Genomic DNA, 26,339 nt, shown 5'->3' with positions numbered 1-26,339 from the left:
AGCCAATAAACAAGTGGAAGCGTGCTCAGCATCACTATTCACCAATGAAATGTAAATTAGAACTACAAAGAGATAGAAGTAGACACTCACTATAATGGAGTAAATTTTAAAAGTGACCAATACCAAGTGTTGGCAAGGAGTAACTGGAACCCTCACACCTTGCTGGTGTGGCTAAAATGGTATAAGACTTCAGTGAACTGTTTGATGAAACCTATGCCTACCCCCCAACCTTGCATTCCCAATCCTGGGTGAAACAGGTGCTTACATCCACCATAAGACAGATAGAAGAATGTTCATAGCAACATTATTCATAGTAGCTCAGAATTGGAAAGGTTATCTAACACATTTTGCTGCCCCTAGCCTTATTAATGCAGTCGTGCTAAACATGTAGCAATCTGCTTTTAGTTTAATATGTGCTATTAGTGAAAATTTATGTAGGGTATCCCCCCCAATTTTCTAATTTTTGAAATGTTTTTCAAATTCTTAAAACTTTTCTTTAAACTAGTTTGATTTTGGAGCACTAGAAGAAAATTTGTTGCACAGTTAGCCTAGAGCACCAATTATAAAAATGCCAACTTTTGGTCTGCATTTAGCCCAAATACTCTTTTATTCTTGGATCATTCTTAAGTTTCATTAATTTTAACTGCTTTTTGAATCTTACACATTACTTTCCTATTTGAATGGTGCATTTATTTATTTATTTATTACTCATTGCACTAGTTGTTTGCTCAGATTAACTTGTTAATGCTATTTCATTTTTTGAATAAATACTAAAGAGCAGTGCTGTTCAATATAACTTTCTGAACTGATAGAAATGTTGTGTATTTATGCTCTCCAATATGGCAGTCACTGAGCACATGAGGTTATTGAGCATTGAAATGTGGTCAGTGCAACTGAGGAACTAAATTTTAAATTTTATTTAATTTTAATTAATTTAAATTTAAGTCTAAATGGCCACATGTGGCTAGTAGCTACCTTATTAGACAGTGTAGCTCTAGAGTTAAGAAGGATGAATTGAGAAAAATACAAGAATTTAGAATGATATGAAATTAGGAAAAAATGCATTTATCATTTAACTTAGAACATTGGTTCTCAATCTGCACATTAGGCTGCACATTAGGATTACCTGGAGAGCTTTTTGAAACTACCAGTTTCTGGGACACTAATCTAAAACCAGTTGAATCCAGATTTCTAGAAATGGATGAGGGCATTATATTTTCAGAAACTTCCTAGGTTATGCTAATGTACAATTGGAGTTAAAAATCAGTAAATTATAGTAGTGCTTCTTAATGTGCACCTGAGCATCTTGTTAAAATGCAGATTCTGATTTCAATATATCTGAGTTAGGCCAGATATCCTGCACTTCTAATAAGCTCCTGGGTGATTTTGATATTTTTGATCCCCAGACTAAACTTTGAGGAGGAAAGAATTTTAGGATGAAAGGTTGAGCAGGAGTTTACCATATCTGAAATGAACATTTGGTGGCATAATTGTAGAATTCAACAGTTGATATCTGGCTCAGACTTAGTTTCTATATGTCTCAACAATAGTGTGCACATAATATATACCTCAAAGTACTTAATTAGAAAATTGATGAAGAACCAAACCTTTTCTCTGCCCAGTGTCTCGGGAAGAGGTTTTGTTTTGTTTTGTTTTGTTTGGATATAATAGGGAAGAGCTCTCTGAAGAAGTAACATTTGAGCAGAGAATTGAGTAGAATGAAGGGGCTACCATGGCAGGTATGCAGTGGGCGTGATTGAGGTTCATGGCAACCAGCTCAACAGATAACCCAGCAGCTTTCACCACTGCAATAACAAAGATAAGAGTAGAAGTAAGTGAAATAGGGACCAGGAAAACAATAGAAAAGATTAACAGAATTAAGAATTGGTTTTTGAAATGATTAACATAATTGACAGACTTTAGACTGAGAATAAAAGAGAAAAGACAAATAAATAAATTAAGAAATGAAAAAAGGAGACATTACAACTGATACCACAGAAATATAAAGGATTATAAGAGACTACTGTGAACAATTATCCACTACAAATTGGGTAGCCTAGAAGAAATAGATAAATTTCTAGACACATTTAACCTATGAAGACTGAATTATGAAGAAGTGGAAAACTCTGAACAGACCAATAACAAATAAGGAGACTGAATCAGTAATCTAAAACCTCCCAACAAAGAAAAGCCCAAGACCGGATGGTTTCATTGGTGAAATCTATCAAACATTTTAAAAAAGAATTCATACCAATCCTTCTCAAACTCTTCCAAAAAATTGAGGGGGAGGGAATGCTCCCAAACTCATTTTTTTTGAGGCCAGCATTACTCTGATACAAAGGCCAGATAAGGAAACTATAAGAAAAGAAAACTGCAGACCAATATCCCTGATGAATAGAGATGCAAAACTTCTCAACAAAATATTAGCAAACCTAATTAACAGCATGTTAGAAAGATCATTCACCACAATCAAGTGATATTTATCCCTAGGATGCAAGGGTAATTCAACATATGCAAATCAACAAATGTGATATACATCACATTAATGGGATAAAAGATAAAAATCATATGATCATCTCAATAGATGCAAAAAAAGCATTTGACAAAATACAGCATCTTTTCTTGATAAATACACCCAACAAATTGCATATAGAAGGAACATACCTCAACTTAATAAAAGCCATATATGACCAGCCCACAGCCAACATCATATTCAGCAATGAAAGGTTGAAAGCTTTTCCTCTAAGATCAAGAGTAAAATAAGGGTGCTTACTCTCACCTGTCTTATTCAACATAGTACTTGAAGTCCTAGCCAGAGCAATCAGGTAAGAAAATCAATCAATCCAGATCAGAAAGTAAGATGTAAAATTGTCTTAGTTTGCAGATGACATGGTCTTACATAGAGAAAATCCTAAAGACTCCACCAAAACAAAAAACAAACAAAAAAACTGTTAGAACTAATAAACAAATTCAGTGGTTTCAGGATACAAAATCAACGTACAGAAATAACTTGTGTTGCTATACACTAACAATGCAATATCTGAAAAAGAAATAAAACAATTCCATTTACAATAACATCAAAAACAATAAAATACTTAGGAATAAATTTAATCAAGGAGGTGAAAGACCTGTACACTGAAAACTACAAGATTTTGATGAAATTGAAGAAGACATAAACAAATGGAAAGACATCCTATATTCATAGATCAGAAGAATTAATATTATTAAAATGTCTATACTACCCAAAGTTGTCTGGAGATTCAATGCAATTTCTATCAAAATGCCAATGGTTTTGGGCTTCGCTGGTGGCACAGTGGTTGAGAGTCCGCCTGCTGATGCAGGGGACATGGGTTCACACCCCGGTCCGGGAAGATCCCACATGCTGCGGAGCGGCTGGGCCCATGAGCCATGGCCACTGAGCCTGCGCGTCCGGAGCCTGTGCCCCACAACGGGAGAGGCCACAACAGTGAGAGGCCCTCATACTGCAAAAAAAAAAAAAAAAAAGCCAACGGCTTTTTCACAGAAATAGAAAAAACAATCCTAAAGTTTGTGTGGAGCCACAAAAGACCCTGAATAACCAAAGCAATCTGGAGAAAGGAGAACAAAGTTTGAGGCATCATACATCCTGATTTCAAACTATACTGCAAATCTCTAGTAGTCAAAACGGTATGGTATTGACATAAAATAAAAACAGACACACAGGCCAATGGAACAGAATCAAGAGCTCAGAAATAAACCCTCACATATACAGTCAACAAATATTTGACAAGGGAGCCAAGAATATTCAATGAGGGAAAGGATAATCTCTTCAATAAGTGGTGTTGGGAAGGCTGTATAACTACAATGCAGAAGAATGAAATTAGACCACTCACAAAAATTAACTCAAAATGGATTAAAGACTTAAACATAAGACCTGAAACTGTAAAACTCCTAGAAGGAAACATAGGGAAAAAGCTATTTGACATTGGTCTTGGTGACAATTTTGGGGGTATGACATCAAAAGCACAAGCAACAAAAGCAAAAATAAGTGGGACTACATCAAACTAAAAAACTTCTGCAGAGAAAAAGAAACCATCAACCAAGTGAAAAGGCAACCTACAGAATGGGAGAAAGTATTTATAAATCATATGTCTGATAAGAAGTTAATATCCAAAGTGTATAATAAACTCATACAACTCAATAGCAAAAAACCCAAACAATCCAATTTAAAAATGGAAAGAGGAACTGAATAGACATTTTCCCAAAGGAGACATTACAGATGGCCAACAGGTACATGAAAAGGTGCTCAGCATCACTAATCATCAGGGAAATGCAAATTAAAATCATAGCAAGATATCACCTCAGACCTGTTAGAATGACTGTTTTTTTTTTTTTTAGTGTGGATACACTTAAAGTGGCCTTTTCTATCACCAATCAACTTTTTTTTTTTATTTTTTTTTTGGCTGTACACGGGCCTCTCGCTGTTGTGGCCTCTCCCGTTGCGGAGCACAGGCTCTGGACGCGCAGGCTCAGCGGCCATGGCTCACGGGCCCAGCCGCTCCGCGGCATGTGGGATCTTCCCAGACTGGGGCACGAACCCATGTCCCCTGCATCGGCAGGCGCACTCTCAACCACTGCGCCACCAGGGAAGCCCTGTTTTTAGTTTTTTGACCAATTTCTTTGATTTACAAAGTGGGCAATTAAAAACAATTTAGTAAAAATTTAAGTAAACTTGTTCAGGACTAACCTTCACCCTGTCATATAGACTCACCAGATGAATGAATAAAAGAGTCATCATAATATTTTATTTTTGTCTTATTTTAGATTTAGATTATCCTACTAAAATAGTATATTGATATTCCAAATGAATTACACAAATTAAGACTAATTGGTCCTTTAAATTGAGACAGTTTTAAGAGGGAAAGGGGATGCTATTAACAGTTATACTAGGAGAGCAGCTGAAATCTAGGACTGTCCTGAGTAAACTGGGATGTATATGGTCCCCTATCTCAGGATAATATTTGCTGGTTGGATAGCTACTATGATATTTTCAATGGGCTTTGAATAGTCAAAATGAGTCAAATTATAGCTAAAAGCATTATAAAACTTACCATAGGACTTTCTTTACTTGTAAAAAATACAAAATGGAATGGCTAGATCAAGTCTAAAATTGTTTAAGTGCCTGTAGATTTCAACTTGGTTCTTAATAATACTTCCATAAAGCTAGAAGTGGAATAACCAGACAGTAACCACAAATTGAAATGAATCCCTCCTTTAAAACTTATGGTTTATAGACTTGTGGCTATTAGGTCACAGGGAATCTAAAGTAGACTACATTATAAGATAGGTAAAAGAAGAGGTGATAGCCAATTTTAAAATGTCAAAAAATTTTTTCTGTTCAAGTTGCTAATTTACCATGATGTTGTATATAAACTTTATATCCAATGTACACTGAAGTTAGTTGTTAGCATTTCGAGATTAGAAAACACAGCTAGACCTCCCATACCTATTTTTCTCAAGTTTATGCTCTGTTACTAGAGCAAGTTATTCTGTGAAAGAGCTCCATCCTGTTAGTTGTGTTCTTGTTATCAGTAATATTTTAAGCAACTACCTTTTATTAATACATACGTACATACATAAAAAACATCTATGATTCCCCTGATCAGGAACTGAAGTCAAACTTCCAAGACATGGTTTCATTAGGTCTGTTCTTTAGAAGAAATAAATGCCCTTTTAGTGTTGTGATTTCTTTTCCTTCATTTTTTAAAACCATAGTTTCATTTTTAACACATTTTCCATAGATAAAAGATACTCATATCATCTAGTCCCTTGTCTCACTTTTAGCTTATCTACTGAATCAACTTCAAGTCTTTCATCTTTATATGTATAACATAATTTATACACGCACACACACATATATCTTTTAAATGACTTTGACTTTAACTGTGGCCTTTTAAAAAATTAGAATCGATCATCTATAATATATAGTATCTTCGATTTTTTTTCCTATGTAGTTCTGGTGCTGTGGATGTGAAATCGTGGTGATGCATTAGGTTTAGTTTGTTACATAAAAGTAATGTGTTTATGGTTTTTCTCTATACCTTTAACTGTTAAAATTTTTTTTTTTTCTCTCTTCCTAGCTGTCCCTTTTCCTCCAACACAGCGGCTTACTTTGAAGGAAGTATTTGAGAATGGGAAACCTAAAATTGATGTTTTGAAAAACCATTTGGTGAAGGAAGGGCGACTGGAAGAGGAAGTAGCCTTAAAGATAATCAATGATGGGGCTGCCATCCTGAGACAAGAGAAGACTATGATAGAAGTAGATGCTCCAATCACAGGTATGAGAAGTATTCGCATGGTGGTACTTAGATTTGAGCTAATTTGAGAAGTGATTACAAATAACCAACTAAAATGTGTGATCTTATTCTAGGAGTTGTGAGCAGTCTTAGGGTTGTTTAGTATGTGTTATTCATTGAAAAAATACAATTTAAAATGTCTAATATTTCCAGTAGGACTATTTCGTATTGATAGATTGCCTGCAATTATCGAGCAGTCCAGTCAAAAGCTAGACTGATTTAAGTTAAAAGTTAAACTGTGGTCCTACTGGTGTAATGCCCTTTCTCTTCTAAGACATAATTTTTCACCTCACCCTAGGTCTGTTTTTTTTCCTAGTATGTGGTGACATTCATGGACAGTTTTTTGACCTGATGAAGTTGTTTGAAGTTGGAGGATCACCTAGTAATACACGCTACCTCTTTCTGGGTGACTATGTGGACAGAGGCTATTTCAGTATAGAGGTAAATATTAAACTGGATGTGTTGGAACTATCATATTATCTTTTTAAAAAAATTTCTTTCCATTCTTCAGTAGAAGAAATTAAAATGAGAACACACTGGCAGAATTTATAAACTTTGTTACTTTCAATAATTAAAGTGATAGAGATACGTTTTAATTGATATTAAAAAGAACTATTCCTTTTATTAGCCAGTAGAAATCTGACATATAGAAGGCTATGTTAACCCTGCTTTGCAAATAACTTAAGTGTTTACCAACCTTTCCTCTTTGTAGATAGTGTACAGGCTGTATATAAATGATATAAATTGCTGTTCACCCTAAGTGGGGTTTGGATTAGCTCACCTTAATTATAAAACTATAAGCTGCTGAGCTACATTGAACGCTTAGATTAACTGCCAATGCTGAATAATCAGGCACTTAGCCTCTTGTAGGAATAATTTATGATACCGTTGCACGTAGGAAGTACATGTTCATTGAAGGAAAAAATGATTACAGTTAATGAAGTTAATGAAAACTCACAATTTATATATTTTGAAAATTGTATGATGACAGGAAAATGGTTAGATTTAAAACAAAGTATAGGCTTTTATGTACAAAAGATAAAACTATTTCAAAACCTAACGGAATGACTTGAGTACAGTGGAACCACAGTACATTCATATTTAATGTCCGTTGATTCAGCTGTACATGCTTGGCAAATAAAAGAGAAGTAACTTTTGAAATAGTGCAGGTAATCGAATTTATAATATCCCCAGAATAAGCATGAGATGAGAAATTGAATCTGCTTGCTGTTCTTGCAGTCTTTAGTTCTGCCTCTCCCTCGTAGTATGGGACCCTCACTGTACTATGTGGTTAAAGGTTTATTGTTCATGCAGCATCACTCCTAAATACAAGTCAACCCTCTCACCTGGTACTCAACCAAAAAAGCAGCTGTGATACTAAAGCTGCCAGAAAAATAAACAACAAGAGAAATATATCTTACTCTTTAGTTAGATAGGTAGTCTAAGTTCATGAATCAGAAAAGTTCAGTGTTATCTTGCCAGTGTCTCAAATTTATTTAGTGTCATCTATGAGTTCGAAAGTTAATGATAGAAGCTAAGGAAATAAGCACATTCTCCCTGCTGCTCAGTAAATTCCCAAGATTTCTAAATAGGTACCTGGGATGGGTGGAGATCATACTTGCAGACTGTAACATTAAAAGCTTCCCATATTCCTATCCACATCCTATTTTAATAGACAATATGTCAAAAGTATGGGTGTTTGAAAGACTCACTGAATGCTTAGTTTTTTGTGTTTAGTAGCATGAGGAAGTTTTAGAGGCTGAAGAAAAGAATACAGAACTTACTGAATTTTTAATTAATTTTATTTAATGAAATAACTTTTTAAAAAATTTTTATTTATTTATTTTTATTTTTGGCTGTGTTGGGTCTTCATTTCTGTGCTTTGGCTTCCTCTAGTTGCGGCAAGCGGGGGCCACTCTTCATCGCAGTTCGCAGGCCTCTCACTGTCGCGGCGTCTCTTGTGGAGCACAAGCTCCAGATGCACAGGCTCAGTAGTTGTGGCTCATGGGCCCAGTTGCTCCGCGGCATGTGGGATCTTCCCAGACCAGGACTCGAACCCGTGTCCCCTGCATTGGCAGGCAGATTCTCAACTACTGCGCCACCAGGGAAGCCCAGAAATAACTTTTTAAAAGGATAAATATTGTGCCAAATCATCCTCTGATTACATACTTTAAAAATAGTTTCAATGCATCAATATATTCACAATACACACACACACACACACACAGACCCACGATGATTTTTGTACACATATGCCATATTCAGAATATTTTGTGTTAACATATTTTTTCTGTCACTCATCAACAAATGTTTCCTGAGTGCCAACTTTATGGCAGGCTCTGAGCATCAAATAATGAGTAGGATTCATGGTCTCTATGGGAGCTGACAGTCTAATAGAAAAGATTACTTATGAATAGATCGCTCAGTACGATATGAAAATATTTATTTATTTTAATATTTATTTATGTATTTTGGCTGTGCCAGGTGTTTGTTGCAGCATGCGGGATCTTTTAGTTTTGGCATGCAGACTTCTTAGTTGCAGCATGTGGGTTCTCAGTTGTAGCGTGTGAACTCTTAGTTGCGGCATGCATACGGGATCTAGTTCCCCGACCAGGGGTTGAACCCCAGCCCCCTGCCTTGGGAGCATGGAGTCTTACCCACTGGACCACCAGGGAAGTCCCCAAAAGTACTTAGTTAATTATTAGCAATATTCTTCATATTAGGACTGAGCACAGTGCCTGACACATAGTAGGCACTCAATATTTGTTGACTGAATGAATGTTAATAAATCATAGTTTATATTTGGCTTTATCATGCTATTTGATGTTTGGCTAACAAAGCGTTTTTCTGGAACAGCTTAAGAGATAAATGAATCAAAACTTTAAATTGACAATGCTGTATTATACCAGTTTTAAAACTGAACTGTAGGATATATCTCATGTTAGTTGGAAGCCACTTATAGACCACTAAGATTATATAGATTTCTGTAAGCTACAACTTAGTCTAACATGATACAAGTATATACTTGAACAATAAATTTTTATCAATGTGCTTGATAAGCATGAGTGTGATGTTTTTGTCAAACAGATGAAAATAAGGTGATGGGGTCCCTATTATAATTTTTTGTTATAAATAGTCATTTTTTTGTAGAAAAATTGGGAAATGCAGAATCTAAGAAAAAAAATTCTTACAAATAAAGTTATAAATGAATTATAATGAAATTACTGTTAACATTTTGTTGTATTTCCTCACAGCCTTTTTCTTCTTTTACATGAGTATATTTTTTAAAGAAAGTTGAGATCGTTGTGTGCATTCTCTTTTGTAGTCTTTCCCCCCCACTCATCATTGTCTTGAGAGCACTTTTCTCTATCATTAAAATTTCTCCAAAAGTATGATTAGTGGTATAAATACCGTAGTTTATTTCACCATTTCTCTTTGGATAATTTGGTTTTAGCAGGTACTGCTTATTTGCCTACCTTTTCTCTCCTCCTTCCTTACTATCAAATCCCTGTTTTGTTCAGATAAATGGGATTGGGGGATGTCAGGGAGAACTAAATAGGTACCTGGGATGGGTGGAGATCATACTTGCAGATTGTAACATTGCACACTCTACCTATTTAAAAGTTCTCATGGAGAACTTTTAATTTCAGGGAGGGAAGGCCCTTATCCCAGCCCAAGGGAATGAATTCTGGTTGGTTTGAACTAGTCATGGCAATCCATTCCCTGTTACCAGTGACTAGTCCAGGGTAAACATGAGATCCTCTTTTGCCCAGTAATATATAAAGGGACTTCTGCATGTTGTGTTGTCATTGTTGTTTGTGTGTGTTGTTTTGAAATTTTTTCTTTCCAGATGAAAAGACTCTTGCAAGGTGAAAGCTTTTGGACCCCCATTCCACTATGTCATGTCAAATGTGCGTGTGTGTACTGTAGCAGCCATTTTGTGACCATGAGGAGGTGCTATAACTAAGAATGAAAAGCAGACCTGCTGTGAATAGCAGATCAAAGAGGGAGAGAGGGCATGATTTCTTGGTGAAGATGTTGAGCTGGTACACTAAACCTAGACATCTTGCCTCCAGACTGCTTGTTTTCTGAGATGTTTAAATGTCTTTATGGCTTAAGCAGCAGTTAATTGGATATTGTATCACTTGTACTGTAAGTGGTACAAGGTTGTTTTCCAGTTGTTTCCATTCTGCATATTGCTGCAATTAACATCTTTTTGAATACATCTTTAATAGCATTTCTGATATTTCCTTAGATTGGATTCTTATAATAGAATGAGTATTTTTAAGAGTGTGAACATTTTTAAGACTTTTGATATGTATTGCCAAATCGTTTTCACAGAACTTTATTTTCTCTTCCGTACTTAATAATTTTTCTTTCCTTGAGCCTGTATGAGAGAATCAAGGCATGATGATTTTTTTTTTTCCATGCCCAGAGCAAGCATTGATCTTTCCTGAAGCAACGTGCGCTTTGGTTGTACACCAGGGACTGGTCCAAATGTGACTGATAAAACAGAATAGTAAAGTTTCACTTTTGTCTGAGCCTTTTGATATTCCTTCTTCATTTGCACCCATTATAAAGTACTTCCTCTGTGGTAGGGGAAGCTAAATTTTAGTTTCCTTTCGTTGATTTTATAATAAGAGAAAGGATTAAAGGGAACCTTTTCAGCATAGGATGTGTTGTACTAAATGCACAGGAGCCACCAAAGAGAAAATGTTATCAGATGTTTAGGTGATGTAAATGTTATCAGATGGACAACTAATGAACAATTGTTGACATATAGAAATGATTCTTGAGGTGGAGTAAAAATTCTGTTCACATAGGAATACAAAGAGTATCGAACAGATCTTCTGATAATCATGACCTTTAATTGATGTGTACAAGATAGTTGTACAGTTGCATACTGATGTATAATACGAGGAAATAAAACTTGAGATTAGAGGCTGAGAAGTATATCAACCAAATTACATTGTAGTGTGGATGGGCATTATAACTCATTACTTCAAAAAATTTAGTTGATCATTACAGGAGGCAGAGATAAAGACCAAATAATTCAAAAGATATGTTCTTGGTTGGGAAAGGTAAGTAGGAAAAGAGAAAGTGCTTTCTATGTTTATATATGAATTTAGTGTAATTTTTCCTTGGAATATTTTGTGAAATTTGAAATATTATGTTGAAAACAAAAGTCAACCCAAAAAAGGAAAAAGCCATCCAATTATATTCGTATGTGTCTATATATTTACATTTTATAGTGTTTATTTTGCAAGGTGTGTCTCAAAATGTACATTATTTTGATCCAACAATTTCATTTTTGAGAAACTATACTGCAAATGTACTCATAATTATGTACAATGACATATGAATGGTTTGTCACAATAATTGAGAAGTTCTACTGGCATTTAATGAGCAGGGTTCAGGAATACAAAACATCCTGCAACAAAGAATTATGCTTGTTAATAGTACCTAAGTTGAGAGGCATTGTTAAATTCTGGGGATGCGGAGATAAACAAGCAAAGCCAAGTCCTTTATTGTTTTGTTTTGTTTTTTTAATATTTGTTTATTTATTTGGTTGCACCGGGTCTTAGTTGTGTCAGGTGGGCTCCTTAGTTGCGGCAGTCAGTCTTCTTAGTTGTGGCATGCATGTGGGATCTAGTTCCTGACCAGAGATCGAACTCGGGCCCCCTGCATTGGGAGTGTGGAGTCTTAACCACTGCAACACCAGGGAAGTCCCTATTGTGTTTTCTAGTGAGAGAGATGGCATCTTATATTTGCTTAGTGTCTATGAAAATCAAATCAGGGTAAGGGACAAAAGGGGGACAGGAGTAGCTAATTTAGTTGGAGATCAGGGAAGTCCTATCTGAAGAGGTAATATTTGAACAAAAACTTGAATGACCTGAGGGAATGAGCCATGCGTAGATGGAGGGGTGGGGTGAGTACATTCCAGGCAAAGGGCATATCAAGTGTAAAAGCTCTGAGGAAGGAGCAAGCCTAAGGCAGCCCAGGAATGGAAACAAGGTCAGTGTGGCTAGACAGAATGAGTAAGGGGACAATGTAGACAGTGTATCAGAGACATAGGCAGGGTTTACATGATGTCAGGCCTTGCAAACCATGGTAGAGTTTGGGTTTTATTCTGAATGCAGTGGGAAGCCATTATAGCTTTTCTGTTTGTTTATTTGTTTGTTAAGCATGGAAGTGACATATTCACATTTATTTATGTTTTAAAACAATTACTCTGGCTGTTACGTGGTGGACTGACTATGGGAGCCCAGAAAGACTAGTTAGTAATCTCATCCAGTAAGCATAGGTAGGAGATGTTGGTGACTTAGAGTAGGCATTTTGAGAAGCATTTGGATTCAGGATTTTGAAGTCTTTCCTTTCAAAAAGGAGGGAAATCTTGGTTGAATTAAGCTCTTAAGGTCATGGCACATTTATTACTAGTCTTTTCTAAGTCCCTCTATTGTTTTGTTTTGTTTTTCTTATCTGTGACCTCTGTTTTCCTTACTCCCTCTCCCAACTATACATGTTTCTATTGTATTTAGTATATGCCTCAGAATACATATATTATTAATTTTTTAATATGTAACGTTTTGGTGGGAAAAATATTTTAATTTTACATAAATGTTATGGTGCTATTCAGTCGTTCTCAAACTTTAGCATGCATCAAAATTACCTGGAGGGCTTGTTCAAAAACAGATTGCTGGAGCCCACCCCAGAATTTCTGATTCTTTAGGTCTGGGATAGACCCTGAGAATGTATATTCTAACAAGTTCCTGTGTGATGCTGATGTACCACACTTTGATATGAATGTGACCACCCTGAGAATCACTACTGTAGCTGTCTTTCTGTTGATTTTTGTTTTTACATATCACTATGTTTTTAAGATCTATCTGGGTTTCTGTCTGCTCCATAGTATCCCATAGTATACATCTATGACTTTTTAGTTCTCTGTTCTCAGTGGTGGACACTAGGTTGCCTCCAGTTTCTTTCTGTCATGAACACTGCTGTGAAGCACACCCTTATATAAATCCACTTATGGTCCCATGTTTTAGTTTCTCTGTGGTTTATGAACAAGAGTGGGATTGCTAGGGAAAAGGGTACCTACCTTCATATAACACGTGAACTGATTATTGTAGATCACTCTTCAGAACAGCTGTACCAGTCTATACTCCTACCAGCAGCACCTAAGAGTTCATATTTCCTCCTGTCCCTCTTCCAGAATTTGGTTTTATCTCATTTTCTAATATTTACCAAAATGATAAAGTAATATCTTATTGTCATTTCAATTAATATTTCTTTAATTACTAATGACACTGAGCATCTTCTCATATATTAGCCATTCCACCCATACAATCACTGTTAAGAGTTTCTTGTATGACATTTCAGAGATAGGTTAAGCATATACAAACATATTTGCATATCTGTTTTAAAAAATAAATGTACTTATTAAGGTACATTGCCCTTTAAGTGCTGCTTTATCTGGGTCCCACAGATTTTGACATGTATTGTTTTTATTATCATTCAGCATTTTTTAAAGAATTATCTTTAAACCCTAAGACAATGAAGCAGTATGTTTTTTGTTTCCAGTCATGTGGGATTTTTTTAGAGTTAGTATTTTGTTACTGATTCTAATTAGCGTAATTTAATTAGAGAACATAATCTGAATAATATTCATTCTTTGGAATTTATTGAGACTCCCTTTGGAATTTATTGTGGTACCCAGTAGATTTTTGTGACTATCCCATATATACTTGAAAATAATGCATTCTGTACTTGTTCACTTGTTCTCTATAAGTTTGATTATTTTTGTTTGCTTGAACTATGATTTACTTTTGGGTCTGCGTCAAAATCTCCAGCTACAGTTATTGATTTATCTGTTTCTCACAGTAGTCCTGTCAATTTTTGCTTATGTTTTGAAGCTGTATATGAATGAGATATGTATATTTTATGATTAGACTATATGATTGATTTTCATTATTCACTGATTCTGTATTTGTATATATGCCTCCCTACTAAAATTTATTTGTAATCCCAAAATCAATACACATAGTGATTTTGAGGTCCTAGGCCCTCTCAGCAGAAGGATCTAGGAGATATATATGTGTATGCATGTGTATATATATATATATATATATATATATATATATATATATATATAGACGCATACATATATATATGTGCACACACACACTATATATATATATGTAGCTTGGTTATATATAGTGTATATATATATATATTATATATTATATACATATATAACTTGGGTTAGTTCTCCCCCATCCCATCCCTTTCTTTGTTACTTTGTTATCCATTTATAATACAGTTAGGCTCATTTGTTACTGTTCATATTATATTTGGGGTTTCTGTCACATGCTGGTTGATTTAAATACTTATTTTGAGTAATTTTAATACCCAAATAATTTTAATTACTGTGGTTCTGGAGGTCAAACCTATCTGAAGAGGTATGTCACTCCGGCCTCATCCCTCCTAACCTGTTCCCAGTCCCCACCCACTTCTTTCCACCCATTTCCTCTATGCCTGCTCTAGGTAACCAGTCTCTTTAGTTTATGATTTATCTTTCCCTTATTTCTTATGCACAAATGAGCAGCTAATATATGTTTTTCTTATACCCCTTCTTTATTACATAAACAATAGCATACTGTAGATACTCTTTCATTTTGCTTTTTTCTTAACAGTGTATCCTAGAAATTGCCCCACATCAGTTTATAGAGAGATCTTTCTCACGTTTTTTTTCATAGCTTCATAGTACTTCATTGTGTGGATGTATCATAATTTGCTCAGCCTCTCTCCTTTGTATGGTCATTTAGGTTGTTTCAAATACTTTGCTATTACAAACAACACTGCAACCTGTGTGTGTGTATTTTCTTATTGTTGGATTGGAAGTGTATCTTCAGGGTAGGCTCCTAGATGTGGTCAAAAGTTAAATGTATATGTGGTTTTGTCAGTTCTTGCCAAATTGTTTTATACCATGCAAATTATTTTTATGTAGTCAAATTTACCCATCTTTTCTTTTTTTGCCTTTGGACTTTTAGTCATTAGTTTTAAAGTTTTTCCCTACACTAAGGCTAAAGAAAACTCACCTACATGTTTTCTTCTAGAACTTGTATGGTTGCATTTTGATATTTAGATCCCTTATCCATTTGTTATTCATTATGTGAGATATGGTTCTAATTTTTTTTTTGAAATAGCACCAGTTGTCCCAGAGACATTTATTAAGAAGCTCATCATTTCTCCAGTGATTTAGGGTGCCACCTTTCTTATATCTCAAATTTTTATATGTACGTGCATTAATTTCTGACCCATTTTATTCCACTGGTATATTTATCTACATATAGTGCCAGGACCACTATTTTAATTTAGGAAGTTTATAGTATGTTTTAACCATCTTTTTCAGTGTCTTTCTGGCTGTTTCCTGGCTGTTCTTACATGTTTATTCTGCCATATAAATTTTATTATCAACTTGTCTAACTCCATAAAATAGCTTATGGTATTTTTATTGGAAATGTAATGGGTTTATAAACTAGGAAAAACTATAATCTTTTCTTTTTTCTTTGTTTTGGCTGCACTGTGCAGCAGGTGGGATCTTAGTTCCCCGACCAGGGATGGAACCCTCGCCCCCTGCAGTGGGAGCGCAGAGGCTTAACCACTGGACCGCCAGGGAAGTCCCAAGAACTGTAATCTTTTAATGCTGAATCATCCTATCCAAAAACAGGGAATGTCCTTCCATTTGTTCATGTCTACTTTTGTGTCTTTCGGGAGTGTTTTTTTAACTTTTTCCTGGTATGAGTTTTATACATTTCTTGTTAAATTTATTCCTATGTAGTTAATCTTCTTTGCTGCTATTGTAAATGGAGTTTTGTCTACCATTGTGTCCCACTTATGTTTGTGTATATGAAGGCTATTTTGTATGTTAATTTTATATCCTTGCATGTTACTGAATTTTTTATTAGTTTAGTTAGTTGTATCATTGATTCTTCTGGAGTTTATCAGGTATGCTATTATATCATCTGCAAATAGAGATAGTTTTTGTTTTTCTTTACTCATTGTTAAGCCTCTAACTGATTTGTCTAATTCAGTTGGCTAATACCTCTAGTACAATGTTGAATAGTAGTGGTATTAGTGGATATCCTTGCCTTGTTCCTGATTTTAGTGGAAATGTCTCTACTGTTTCTCCACTAAATAAAATACAGGTTTTAGGACTAAGGTATGTGTGTGGGTGACTTTATTGTAGAGATCTAGATATTTGGATGGAACATGGGAACAGAAATTAAGAGATTTCTATGAAGGCTACTCTCTTACATTCTTTCAAATTCTAGGGCAGGGAGTTCCCTGGAGGTCTAGTGGTTGGGACTCTGTGCTTCCACATCAGGGGGTACGGGTTCAATCCCTGGTCGGGGAACTAAGATCCCACATGCCATGTGGCACAGCCAAAAAAAAAAAAAAAAAAACCCACAAAAACAACAAAAAATTCTAGGGCAACAGCACAACACACTCAAAAGCTGGAATTCTTCATGTTTCAACTTGGGAATATCAATGAGATACGCCATTATAGCAAGTCATTTGAATTCGTATAAATTGTCTTTATGTGTTATTGTGATCAAAAATAAAAATTTTATCCTTGTGTTTGTCTTGTAGTGTGTGCTGTTTTTATGGAGTTTAAAGATTAATCATCCCAAAACATTGTTTCTGCTTCGAGGAAATCATGAATGCAGGCATCTTACAGAATATTTCACCTTCAAACAGGAATGTAAGTATAATCACTCCTCCAGAACTTTTTAAGTTATCCTTTAGCCAGTCCCAGCGAATTAAACACAAAGAAAAGAAACTAATGGACCTCAAATGCTTTCTGTTCTGTTTTTGTTTTTGTTTTGTTTTGTTTTCTGGTGAGAACCTAGATTCCGCTTTTTAACACTTGTTTTGAAAATAACTTTTGAGTATCCCCCTGGGTCTATAAGTAAGACATTTAGGATATTTGGGAAACGTTAAAAAGTCCAAAGATATAAATTGTCCACAATTACACCACTTAAAATTAATCACTGTTATCTCACTATTTGGTATATAGTCTTCTATTCTGTATACATAAAAACCTATCATTGGGCTTCCCTGGTGGCGCAGTGATTGAGAGTCCGCCTGCCAATGCAGGGGACGTGGGTTCGTGCCCCGGTCCGGGAAGATCCCACGTGCCGCGGAGCGGCTGGGCCCGTGAGCCATGGCCACTGAGCCTGTGCGTCTGGAGCCCGTGCTCCGCAACGGGAGAGGCCACAGCAGTGAGAGGCCCGTGTACCGCAAAAAAAAAAAAACCTATCATGAAATAGTTCAGATATATCTATATCCATACAATCCTCCCTTGATTTCTGGGGAATTGGTTCCAGGACCCCCACAGATACCCACATCCGCAGATTCTCAAGTCCCTTATCTGAAATGGTATAGTATTTCCATATAACCTTCATATATTCTCCTGTATTCTTTAAGTCTTCTCTAGATTATTCATAATACCTAATACAAATGCTATGTAAATAGTTGTAAATACAATGTAAATGTTATGTAAATAGTTGCTGGCCCACTGCAAATTTAAGTTTTGCATGTTGGAACTTTCTGGAATTTTTTTTTCCCCCAAATATTTTAGTTCCGCAGTTGGTTGAATCCGTGGATGCAGAACCTGTGGATATGGAGAGCCAACTGTATATATTTTTGCAATAAAGTTAGGCTCATAGTATATGTACTGTTTAATAAACTGCTCTTTTCATGTTATGTAATAGCATTTTTCCATTTTATTAAATATTTTTTAACATGACTTTAAAATATAATATTAGTGTTTTTAAAGTATTCCATCTTATGAATGTACTATCGTGTGTGGCCAATTTAGTAGCAACTGTAGGACATTTAGGTTGATTCCAACTATAAATAATACTGTAATAGTAAAAAAAAAATTTATTATTAAAGGTAGAATTTTTTTGAAACTCAAAACATTACAAGCTGATTTAAAAAACAAAAACAGGGAATTCCCTGGTGGTCCAGTGGTTAGGATGCCGTGCTTCCACTTCCACTTCCACGAGGCCCAACTAAGATCCTGCAAAGCCTCAAGCCGTGAGGCGAAGCAAAAACAAAAACAAAAACCTCACAGATTTCTTTGACCAGAATCTAGGTACTCACAATTGGCTCTAAGTAACATGCAGCATGATGGTGACTATATTGGGCTTGTTTGGGAGAACTTGCCTCTGGACATTTGCATGTATCATCTCTTGTTTCCCCAGGTGTCTATCTGCTTACAAGACCTACATCCTTACTTCATTCGTGTCATAGCCTCAGAGATTTTCTTCCCTGGTTGCTTTTTCTAAATTAAAATCTCATCACTTTATTCTCATACCCTACTTTTTTTTCCCCATAGCATCTATCAATACCTGAAATTTTTATATATCCTATATATATATAATTTATATATTTTTAATATATTTATTTATTTACTGTCTTTCTCTTCCACCAGAATTTAAGCTGCATGACAGCAGGGAGGTGTTTTGTTCTCTGTTGTTTTTCCAGAACACTATCTAATAAGTCATAGTAGATGCTTAACAAATATTGGTTGAATTAAAGTGTTGAATGAATGATTCTTTGTGATTTATATCTTTAGGATAGACTCTCAGAAAAGAATTACTAGGTGTCAGGGCATGAACATTTTAAAGACTTTTGGTACATACTCTAGCACTCAGAAAAATTATGTATCAGTTTATACTACATGGAATTTTTGTATTGTTATAGTGAAAGGGAAATACTGAAATAAAAAACAGAATTATACCTTTTTTGATTTCTAAAGTGTTAGTATATTCTTTATAAAATAAGAAAGGTAGAATAATCTCTTGTCTAGCTCTAAAGTCTACCTCTTTCCCCCCATAATCCTGAATATATAAAAATGCTTTGGGACTTCCCTGGCGGTCGACTGGTTAAGACTGCACTTCCACTGCGAGGGGGCAAGGGTTCCTCCCCTGGTCAGGGAAGTAAGATCCCACCTGCCATGTGGTGTGGCCAAAAAAAAAAAAACCTTTATTGTTCATATAATTGATATTTTGATCATGGATTTTACTTTGTGTCCTATTCAGATTTCTCTTCAGATTATCATCTTGGAGGAATATATTATATTTGAAGTTTTATTACCAAAAGAATATTCAAAGTTGAAAAAAAACTTTGAAATTTGTTTTCAGAGACTCAGTTTATTCAGCTGCCACAAAATCCCTCTACTTACAACTTGAGAATGTTCCCAATGCTCATTTTAACTCTTGTTACCAGTAGCTTCCTACATTGAAGTTAGCAGTTGTGATGACAGCCTTCCTCCTAGTAACGCCTGAAATGAAAGGTCTTTCTTATTGAAATAAACACTTTAAATCAGTAATTAACCAGGAAGTTTAAAACAAATTAGATCTACTGTTGGTGAGTGTTTAAATTGGTGGAAAGTACTTGAAGAGTAATTTTGGAATATCCATAAAAATTTCTGACCCAGCAGTTTGGCTTCTAGGAGTTTATCATGCAGATTGTATCTTTTCTTTTCTTTTCTTTATTTATTTATGTTTATTTTTATTTATTTTTGGCTGCGTTGGGTCTTTGTTGCTGCAGGCGGGCGTTCTCTAGCTGCGGAGAGCGGGGGCTACTCTTCGTTGTGGTGCACGGTCTTCTCATTGCGGTGGCTTCTCTCGTTGCGCAGCACAGGCTCTAGGTGTGCAGGCTTCAGTTGTGGCGCACTGGCTTAGTTGCTCCGTGACATGTGGGATCTTCCTGGACCAGGGCTCGAACCCGTGTCCCCTGCATTGGCAGGCGGATTCTTAACCGCTGCACCACCAGGGAAGCCCTGTATCTTTATTTTTTAATACTGCATAACAAATTACCACAAATTTAGCTGCTTAAAACAGCACATTTGTTATCTCATAGTTACTGCAGGTCAGAAGTCCAGGCACAGTATGGCTAAATGTGCTGCTCAGGGTCTCAATGGGCCAAAATTAAGGTGTCACCAAGGGCTGTGTGCTCATTTGGAGCTTGGTGTCTTCCAAGCTCACTAGTTGTTGGTGGTCCTTATTGACTGTAGGATTAAGGCCCCTATTTTCCTGCTAGCTGTTGGCTAGAAACTGCCCTCAGTTTCTAGAGCCCAAATGCATCTCTCTGCCTTCCTCTTCTGTGATCAGCCAGCTGGAGAAAACCCTCTGCTTTTCAGAGGCTCACCTGATTAGGTCAGGCCCATCCAGGAAAATCTCCCTTTTGCCATAATGATACATAATCATGGGAGTCTCAGCGTATTTCCAAGTTCCACCCACTCAAAGGGGCACAGATTATACAAAGGTATACAAAGGTATAGGTCATTGCAGGTCATTTTAGAATTCTGCCTACCACACTATATACTCAAAAAGATAAGAAGATATGGATGTATAAGGATGTTCATTATAGTGTTAATTGTAATAGCAAAAAAAAAAATAATAAGGGATAATATATCTAAAAAATGGAATGGTAGGCAGCTGTTGTAAGATCAAGGTGGATCTAGATGTACTGATATGGAGAGCTGTTCAGATATATTGTTAGGTGATGGAAGCCATTTGCAGAACACGTATAGTGTGATCTCCTTTGTAAATTAAAAATATATAAGGTGCAGAAGTAATTGGTAACAGTGATTACCTGTGGGAAGCTGGATCAGGAGGACTAGTACTTTTAATTTTTTATCTTCCCATAGGACTCCGTGAATTAGCTTTTCATCACCACTATGTAATACTATTATAACAATTTTTTAAACTGGTAACTTTCAAATTATCCATTTAGGGCCAAGCATTTAAAAGGCTTTTTAAAGCATCCCAGGTAATTCTGTAGCACACTGCTGGTTAAGAACACCTCTTCCAGAGGCTTGGAAAGTATCTACTGTTTGTCATTTGAGAACCACTTCATCAAGTACTTTAAAAATTGGAAATATTTTGCATTGTTTTTCTAAGCCAAATATTAGGGTGGTCCTCATTACACCTCTGTTTCTTTACCTGGGAAAATTAAACAGTGCCTATCAAGCAGTTAACAAAGGCCCTGGAATGCTCAATATTTGGCAATAGATAAGTAATGAAGAAAAAACTGTGTATGGATGCCTCTGAATTAAGATTCATGTTTTTTTCGGTAACATTCTATCTAATTCTTCCTCTGTTTTTTCAGAGTTCTTTTTTTGATTAGTATAATTGGTGCAGACTGTTTTCAGAAAATAGAACAATAGGTTTGGGAAACATTTTGAGTGTGTCATTTTGCACAGGATTTCTTATCTCAGGTTTTTCTTTGCTTTTCACAGCTTTAATTTAGTTAAACCACGTTTCTTTCTTTTTCTCTTATCGGCCAATATACTCCTGTTTCATTCTAATGCTGCATCCGAAATGTTAATAAATCTTGGAATAAGCACACAAATTCAAGTACAATTACAAATTTTGTTCCTATATAAGGAAAGAGCATGTGTGCCACTTTGCATGAGTGTTTTTACTGATAAGCTGATCTTTCTTAAAGGGCCACTGTAACATTTAGAATCAGCGCCTTACAATTACTGTTAAGTGATGCTTAGTTCCAAATTGTGCAGCTGCAATCTTGTTAATATTTCTAGGAGGGACAGGTGGAGGCTTTTCTTTTCTTATATCAAGTTTTAAAGTGCTTTATATTGCAGAGATTTTTAAAATTTCTTTCAAATCCAGAGATAATTTGAGTAGCAAAGTATAACAGTTAATTTTTGACATATCATTTATCTTTGCAAAAACATCTCTTTATTGTTACGTACTTGGAAAGCAAGAAACCTAGTGGTTTTATGATTCCATCTCATAGCTCTGGGTCCATATTTCTAATTTCTTATTTCCATGGGCCCCTTTTTTGATGTGTAGTTAAACAGCTTACTGAAATTACAGGAGGTTCCAGAAACTCCTGTAATTTTGCTAATGAAAACAGTATTGTTATGACAGGTTGATTTTTTTTTTTTTTTGGAAATAAACAAATGTTTGCCATTGTTCATTACTTATAGTAGCAAGAGATTGGTGTGGTTAGATTGTGGTATATCCATAAAGTGAAATATTATATAGATATTAAAAAAAAACTCTTCAGATAACGATATGGCATGATCTCCAAAATATGTTACTAAGTCCAAAAAATGGGAATTCCCTGGCGGTACAGTGGTTAGGACTCCGTGCTCTCACTGCCAGGTGCCTGGGTTCAATCCCTGATCCGGGAACTAAGACCCCTCGTGCTGCACAGCACAGCCAAAAAAGAAAAGTACAAAAAGGGGCATCCCTGGTGGCGCAGTGGTTAAGAATCCGCCTGCCAATGCAGGAGACACGGGTTCGAGTAGCGGAGCAACTAAGCCCGTGCGGCACAACTACTGAGCCTGTGCTCTTGAGCCCGAGAGCCACAACTCCTGAGCCTGCAAGCCACAACTACTGAAGCCCGCACGCCTAGAGCCCATGCTCTGCAACAGAAGCCACCACAATAAGAGGCCTGCACACTGCAACGAAGAGTAGGCCCCGCTCGCTGCAACCAGAGAAAAGCCCACGTGCAGCAACGAAGACTCAACGCAGCCAAAAGTAAAATAAATAAAACAAAATAAATAAATTTAAAAAAAAAAGAAGTCCAAAGAGCAAGTGAAAACAGTGTACATATTCTACATTTATGTTAAAAAACAAAAGGATGTTGTGAAAATGGAATAAATATACATATCTGCATATGTATGCGTAGAATATCTTTATAAAGACACCCAGGAAGCTAATTGCCTGCAAAGAGGGGGTGGAGGCACTAATTCTGAACCTTTCTTTTTTTGAACCTATTACCTTTGTTTTAAAAAAACAGTGAAAGCAAATAAAAATTAAAACAAATATATAATCACTGTTTAGACCAGGTCATGGTTTCCTGCAAATAGTGCTGACTCTCAAAATTACTTTCAAAGAATATTGTTGAAAATTTTATTTTGTTAATGTTATATTATTGATACTAGTTAGAACTTGCATCAGTGTGATCCTATGACTGAGGTGCATGTTTCCTTCATTGTGGGATATATCTTACAATTTATCATGAAAATGAAACACTTGAGTCAGCTAATTTAACCTTTGGTAATTATATATTTGGCTCTTTAGATTCTCCTACTAAATATTTAATTTAAAAATAATGATTGGGAGGAGTATTGCATCATGTTAAGAGCATGAACAGGTTCTAGTTCTGCCACTTACTAGTTGCAGCTTTGGACAAGTGAGCCCAGTTTCCTCAGCTTTTTATTTTTTTTTATTTTATTTTTTTTGCGGTACGTGGGCCTCTCACTGTTGTGGCCTCTCCCGTTGCGGAGCACAGGCTCTGGACGCGCAGGCTCAGCGGCCATGGCTCACGGGCCCAGCCGCTCCGCGGCACGTGGGATCTTCCCGGACTGGGCCACGAACCCGCATCCCCTGCATCGGCAGGCGGACTCTCAACCACTGCGCCACCAGGGAAGCCCTTCCTCAGCTTTTTAATGAAGATTATGTACCTACTTCACAGGGTTTCAGTGAGGATAAAATAAGGTAATTTTATTGGTTAACACTTACATAGAACCAACTTTGTGTCATACATTATTCAAAGCATTTTACATATGTGAATTCATTTAATCCTCACAGCAACCTTGTAATGTAGGTGGGTATTATTATTAGGCCTATATTATAGATGAGGAAGTAAAGGCACAGAGAGTCAAGTAATTCATCCAAAGTACTATTGCTAGTAAGTGGCAGAGCTGAGGTTCGAATCCAGGCAGTCAGGTTCCAGACTCCATTCCACTGTGTTGAACACTTAACTCACTGATGGCACAGGTACATTGTGAGCCTTCAACAGATTTCAAAAATAAAGGTGATATAACAATAAATATTACTATACAAGGGTTATATATCCATCCTAGAAAATACAGCTAAACTAAGTCATCTTCAGTCTAACCCCTCAGAAAATAAAAATGTTGGTATTTATATACATATTCATAAACTTTAAGAAAATTAAAATGGTAACATCCTGTAACCCATTTTGGTTGTGCGCTTTGTTTAATTTGATTTGTGACTTCCTGTTTTAATTTACAAAATGGGTTAGGACACTGTATTACTTTCTGTCTTTCTCCAGACTTGGTAGTCTTCTGGAAGTAGGCTAAGGAACTCTTTTGAGTCATTCTTTGGGTTGAAAGGCATCTTATTGATGTAAAATGGTATTTGGAGCATGAATTAATAACTAATTAAAATCCCTGCCTATATGCAACCTTAGGACTCTTACAAAGGAATTCCTTATTGATGTTGGCAACAGGGGGAACTCTGGCTCCATGGATTTACAGGAGAAAAAGTCAATCACTGGCCACAAATGAAAGGGTTTTTTTCCCTTGATTTTTTTTCCTTTAACACACTTTTTGGCCAGTGCTGGGTCTACTTCAGAGATAGCCAAGCGTGTAGTGCTCAGATACAAAGCAGAATACAAGGATGTAATTGCAAGGAGATAGAAAGATGCAGAAGACATGGCTCTTATTAACTTGGATGTCATAATAGAGTTAGCATATATTGTGAAATAGATGATCTTAACTGCCTTTGTGGTAATACAGAATGCTCTAAAAGTTTATAAAGGAACTCACAGCCTCCCTTAATGCCCTCAAATCCTGATCAGTATTGGCAGTAGACAGTCTTCACCTTCTGGGATGAAGCACCTTAAGTGTGGTCCACTGGTTACACCTTCCCTTTAGGGATCTCTCTCCAGTCATTCCTGCTACCCATGTACTGCACTCTGGCCCAAATCTGGACACATCACCCTTCACATTATTCCCCAAAGCCTTGCCAAGACCAGGCTCTGATACTTGAACATGTCTTTTCTAAAAGCATGGAGATTACAAGAAGAAAATAAACACAGAAATAATTACCAACTAGATAATCTGACTCACTTGCTATAGCATTGTTCTCTGGGGCCTGTAGGCTTTGTCTCATCTTCACAGAATCTTGGAAGAGAAGGAGCTCACAGTTCTGTAGGGCTGCCTGCCTGTATAACTTGTGGCCGTCTCCACCAGTATGCACCTCCTAGCATATTGGCTTTTTGAACCCAAGGCCAAAGAAGAAAACATTCCCTTTCTCGTTAAACTAAAGCCATCTGCCAACTACTATTTCATGACCTGTTCTTTTTAGATAATTGTGGAAGCCAACCCACTGTCTGCCCACTGGAGTGTTTTTTTGTTCTGTAGCCTCAAAATGACAACCACATCAAAATACAGTTCACTGAGATGAACATTTTTACATAAAATAAAATCAGGACATAATTTGCTTGAAGACCTTAAAAATCATGAGCAAAAATATTATTGACATTTTATTGATGACGCCTAAAACTTCAGTTTCTATTTATATATCTTCAATACCACCAGGAAGTCTTTTTAGACCCAATTCAGACTCACGAGAGACCATGGGGCATACATGGCGTCCATCCTAGAAGAGTACAGTTCAGGAAGGGCAGCATCAGGCATCCCTTTTCATGGAGTAGTCATCATAGAAGTACATGCCGCAGTCTGGAGCTTTTCTGCCTTTTGCCTCCATTTCTCCCACCCTCTCCTAGTCACAGCTCAGGTGCAAGGAAACAGTATCCACATTGGGCAGATTAGGGAGCCACCCTGGCTTAGAAGCCTCATGCATCACAAGTGCCAGTATCTCCTGTAAAAGCTTTATTGGCATAGCTTCTAGGATCCCACGAGGGACATACCTTACGAGTCACTGCACTCAGAGAAGCACAAAGCTATAGCTTCCGCCAGGTAATTGGGTAATTTTTACCATAAGAAATGTTGCCTAATAACACAGCTGATTACCTTCACCTTATCAGGTTTCCAGGACAACAGAGCTAGAAAGTTAATCCAAGGTCACGCTCGTAGAAAAAGAGGGAGATTTTGTTTGCCCTTTATCCACAACTTTTCAGAAATATCTGTACAAAGATGATTGTGTTTTCAAATTTGCCTGTAACAAATGGCTTTGGAGTAGC

General features: G+C 36.3%; 1 protein-coding gene across 6 annotated transcripts in view; it reads left to right on the top strand.

Moving 5' to 3' along the window:
* The window catches only part of PPP3CC (protein phosphatase 3 catalytic subunit gamma), an 87,025-nt gene that overhangs the window by 31,969 nt on the left and 28,717 nt on the right, over nucleotides 1-26,339 (top strand). For all 6 annotated transcript variants that reach the window (XR_003790665.1, XM_029201742.1, XM_029201738.1 and 3 more), the window contains exons 2-4: nucleotides 6,120-6,317; nucleotides 6,652-6,776; nucleotides 16,992-17,103. Coding sequence is in view for 5 of the 6 variants with exons in the window: in XM_029201738.1 (XP_029057571.1) it covers nucleotides 6,120-6,317; nucleotides 6,652-6,776; nucleotides 16,992-17,103 (435 nt within the window). In the remaining variant the exon portion in view is untranslated. The remainder of the gene's footprint in view (nucleotides 1-6,119; nucleotides 6,318-6,651; nucleotides 6,777-16,991; nucleotides 17,104-26,339) is intronic.

The sequence above is a fragment of the Monodon monoceros genome, unplaced genomic scaffold (genome assembly GCF_005190385.1).
Source record: "Monodon monoceros isolate NGI ecotype Baffin Bay Population unplaced genomic scaffold, NGI_Narwhal_1 Super_Scaffold_5, whole genome shotgun sequence".
Lineage (NCBI taxonomy): Eukaryota > Metazoa > Chordata > Mammalia > Artiodactyla > Monodontidae > Monodon > Monodon monoceros.
The sequence above is the reverse complement of the archived record's forward strand: the minus strand, read 5'-3'. Positions and strand labels throughout refer to the sequence as shown.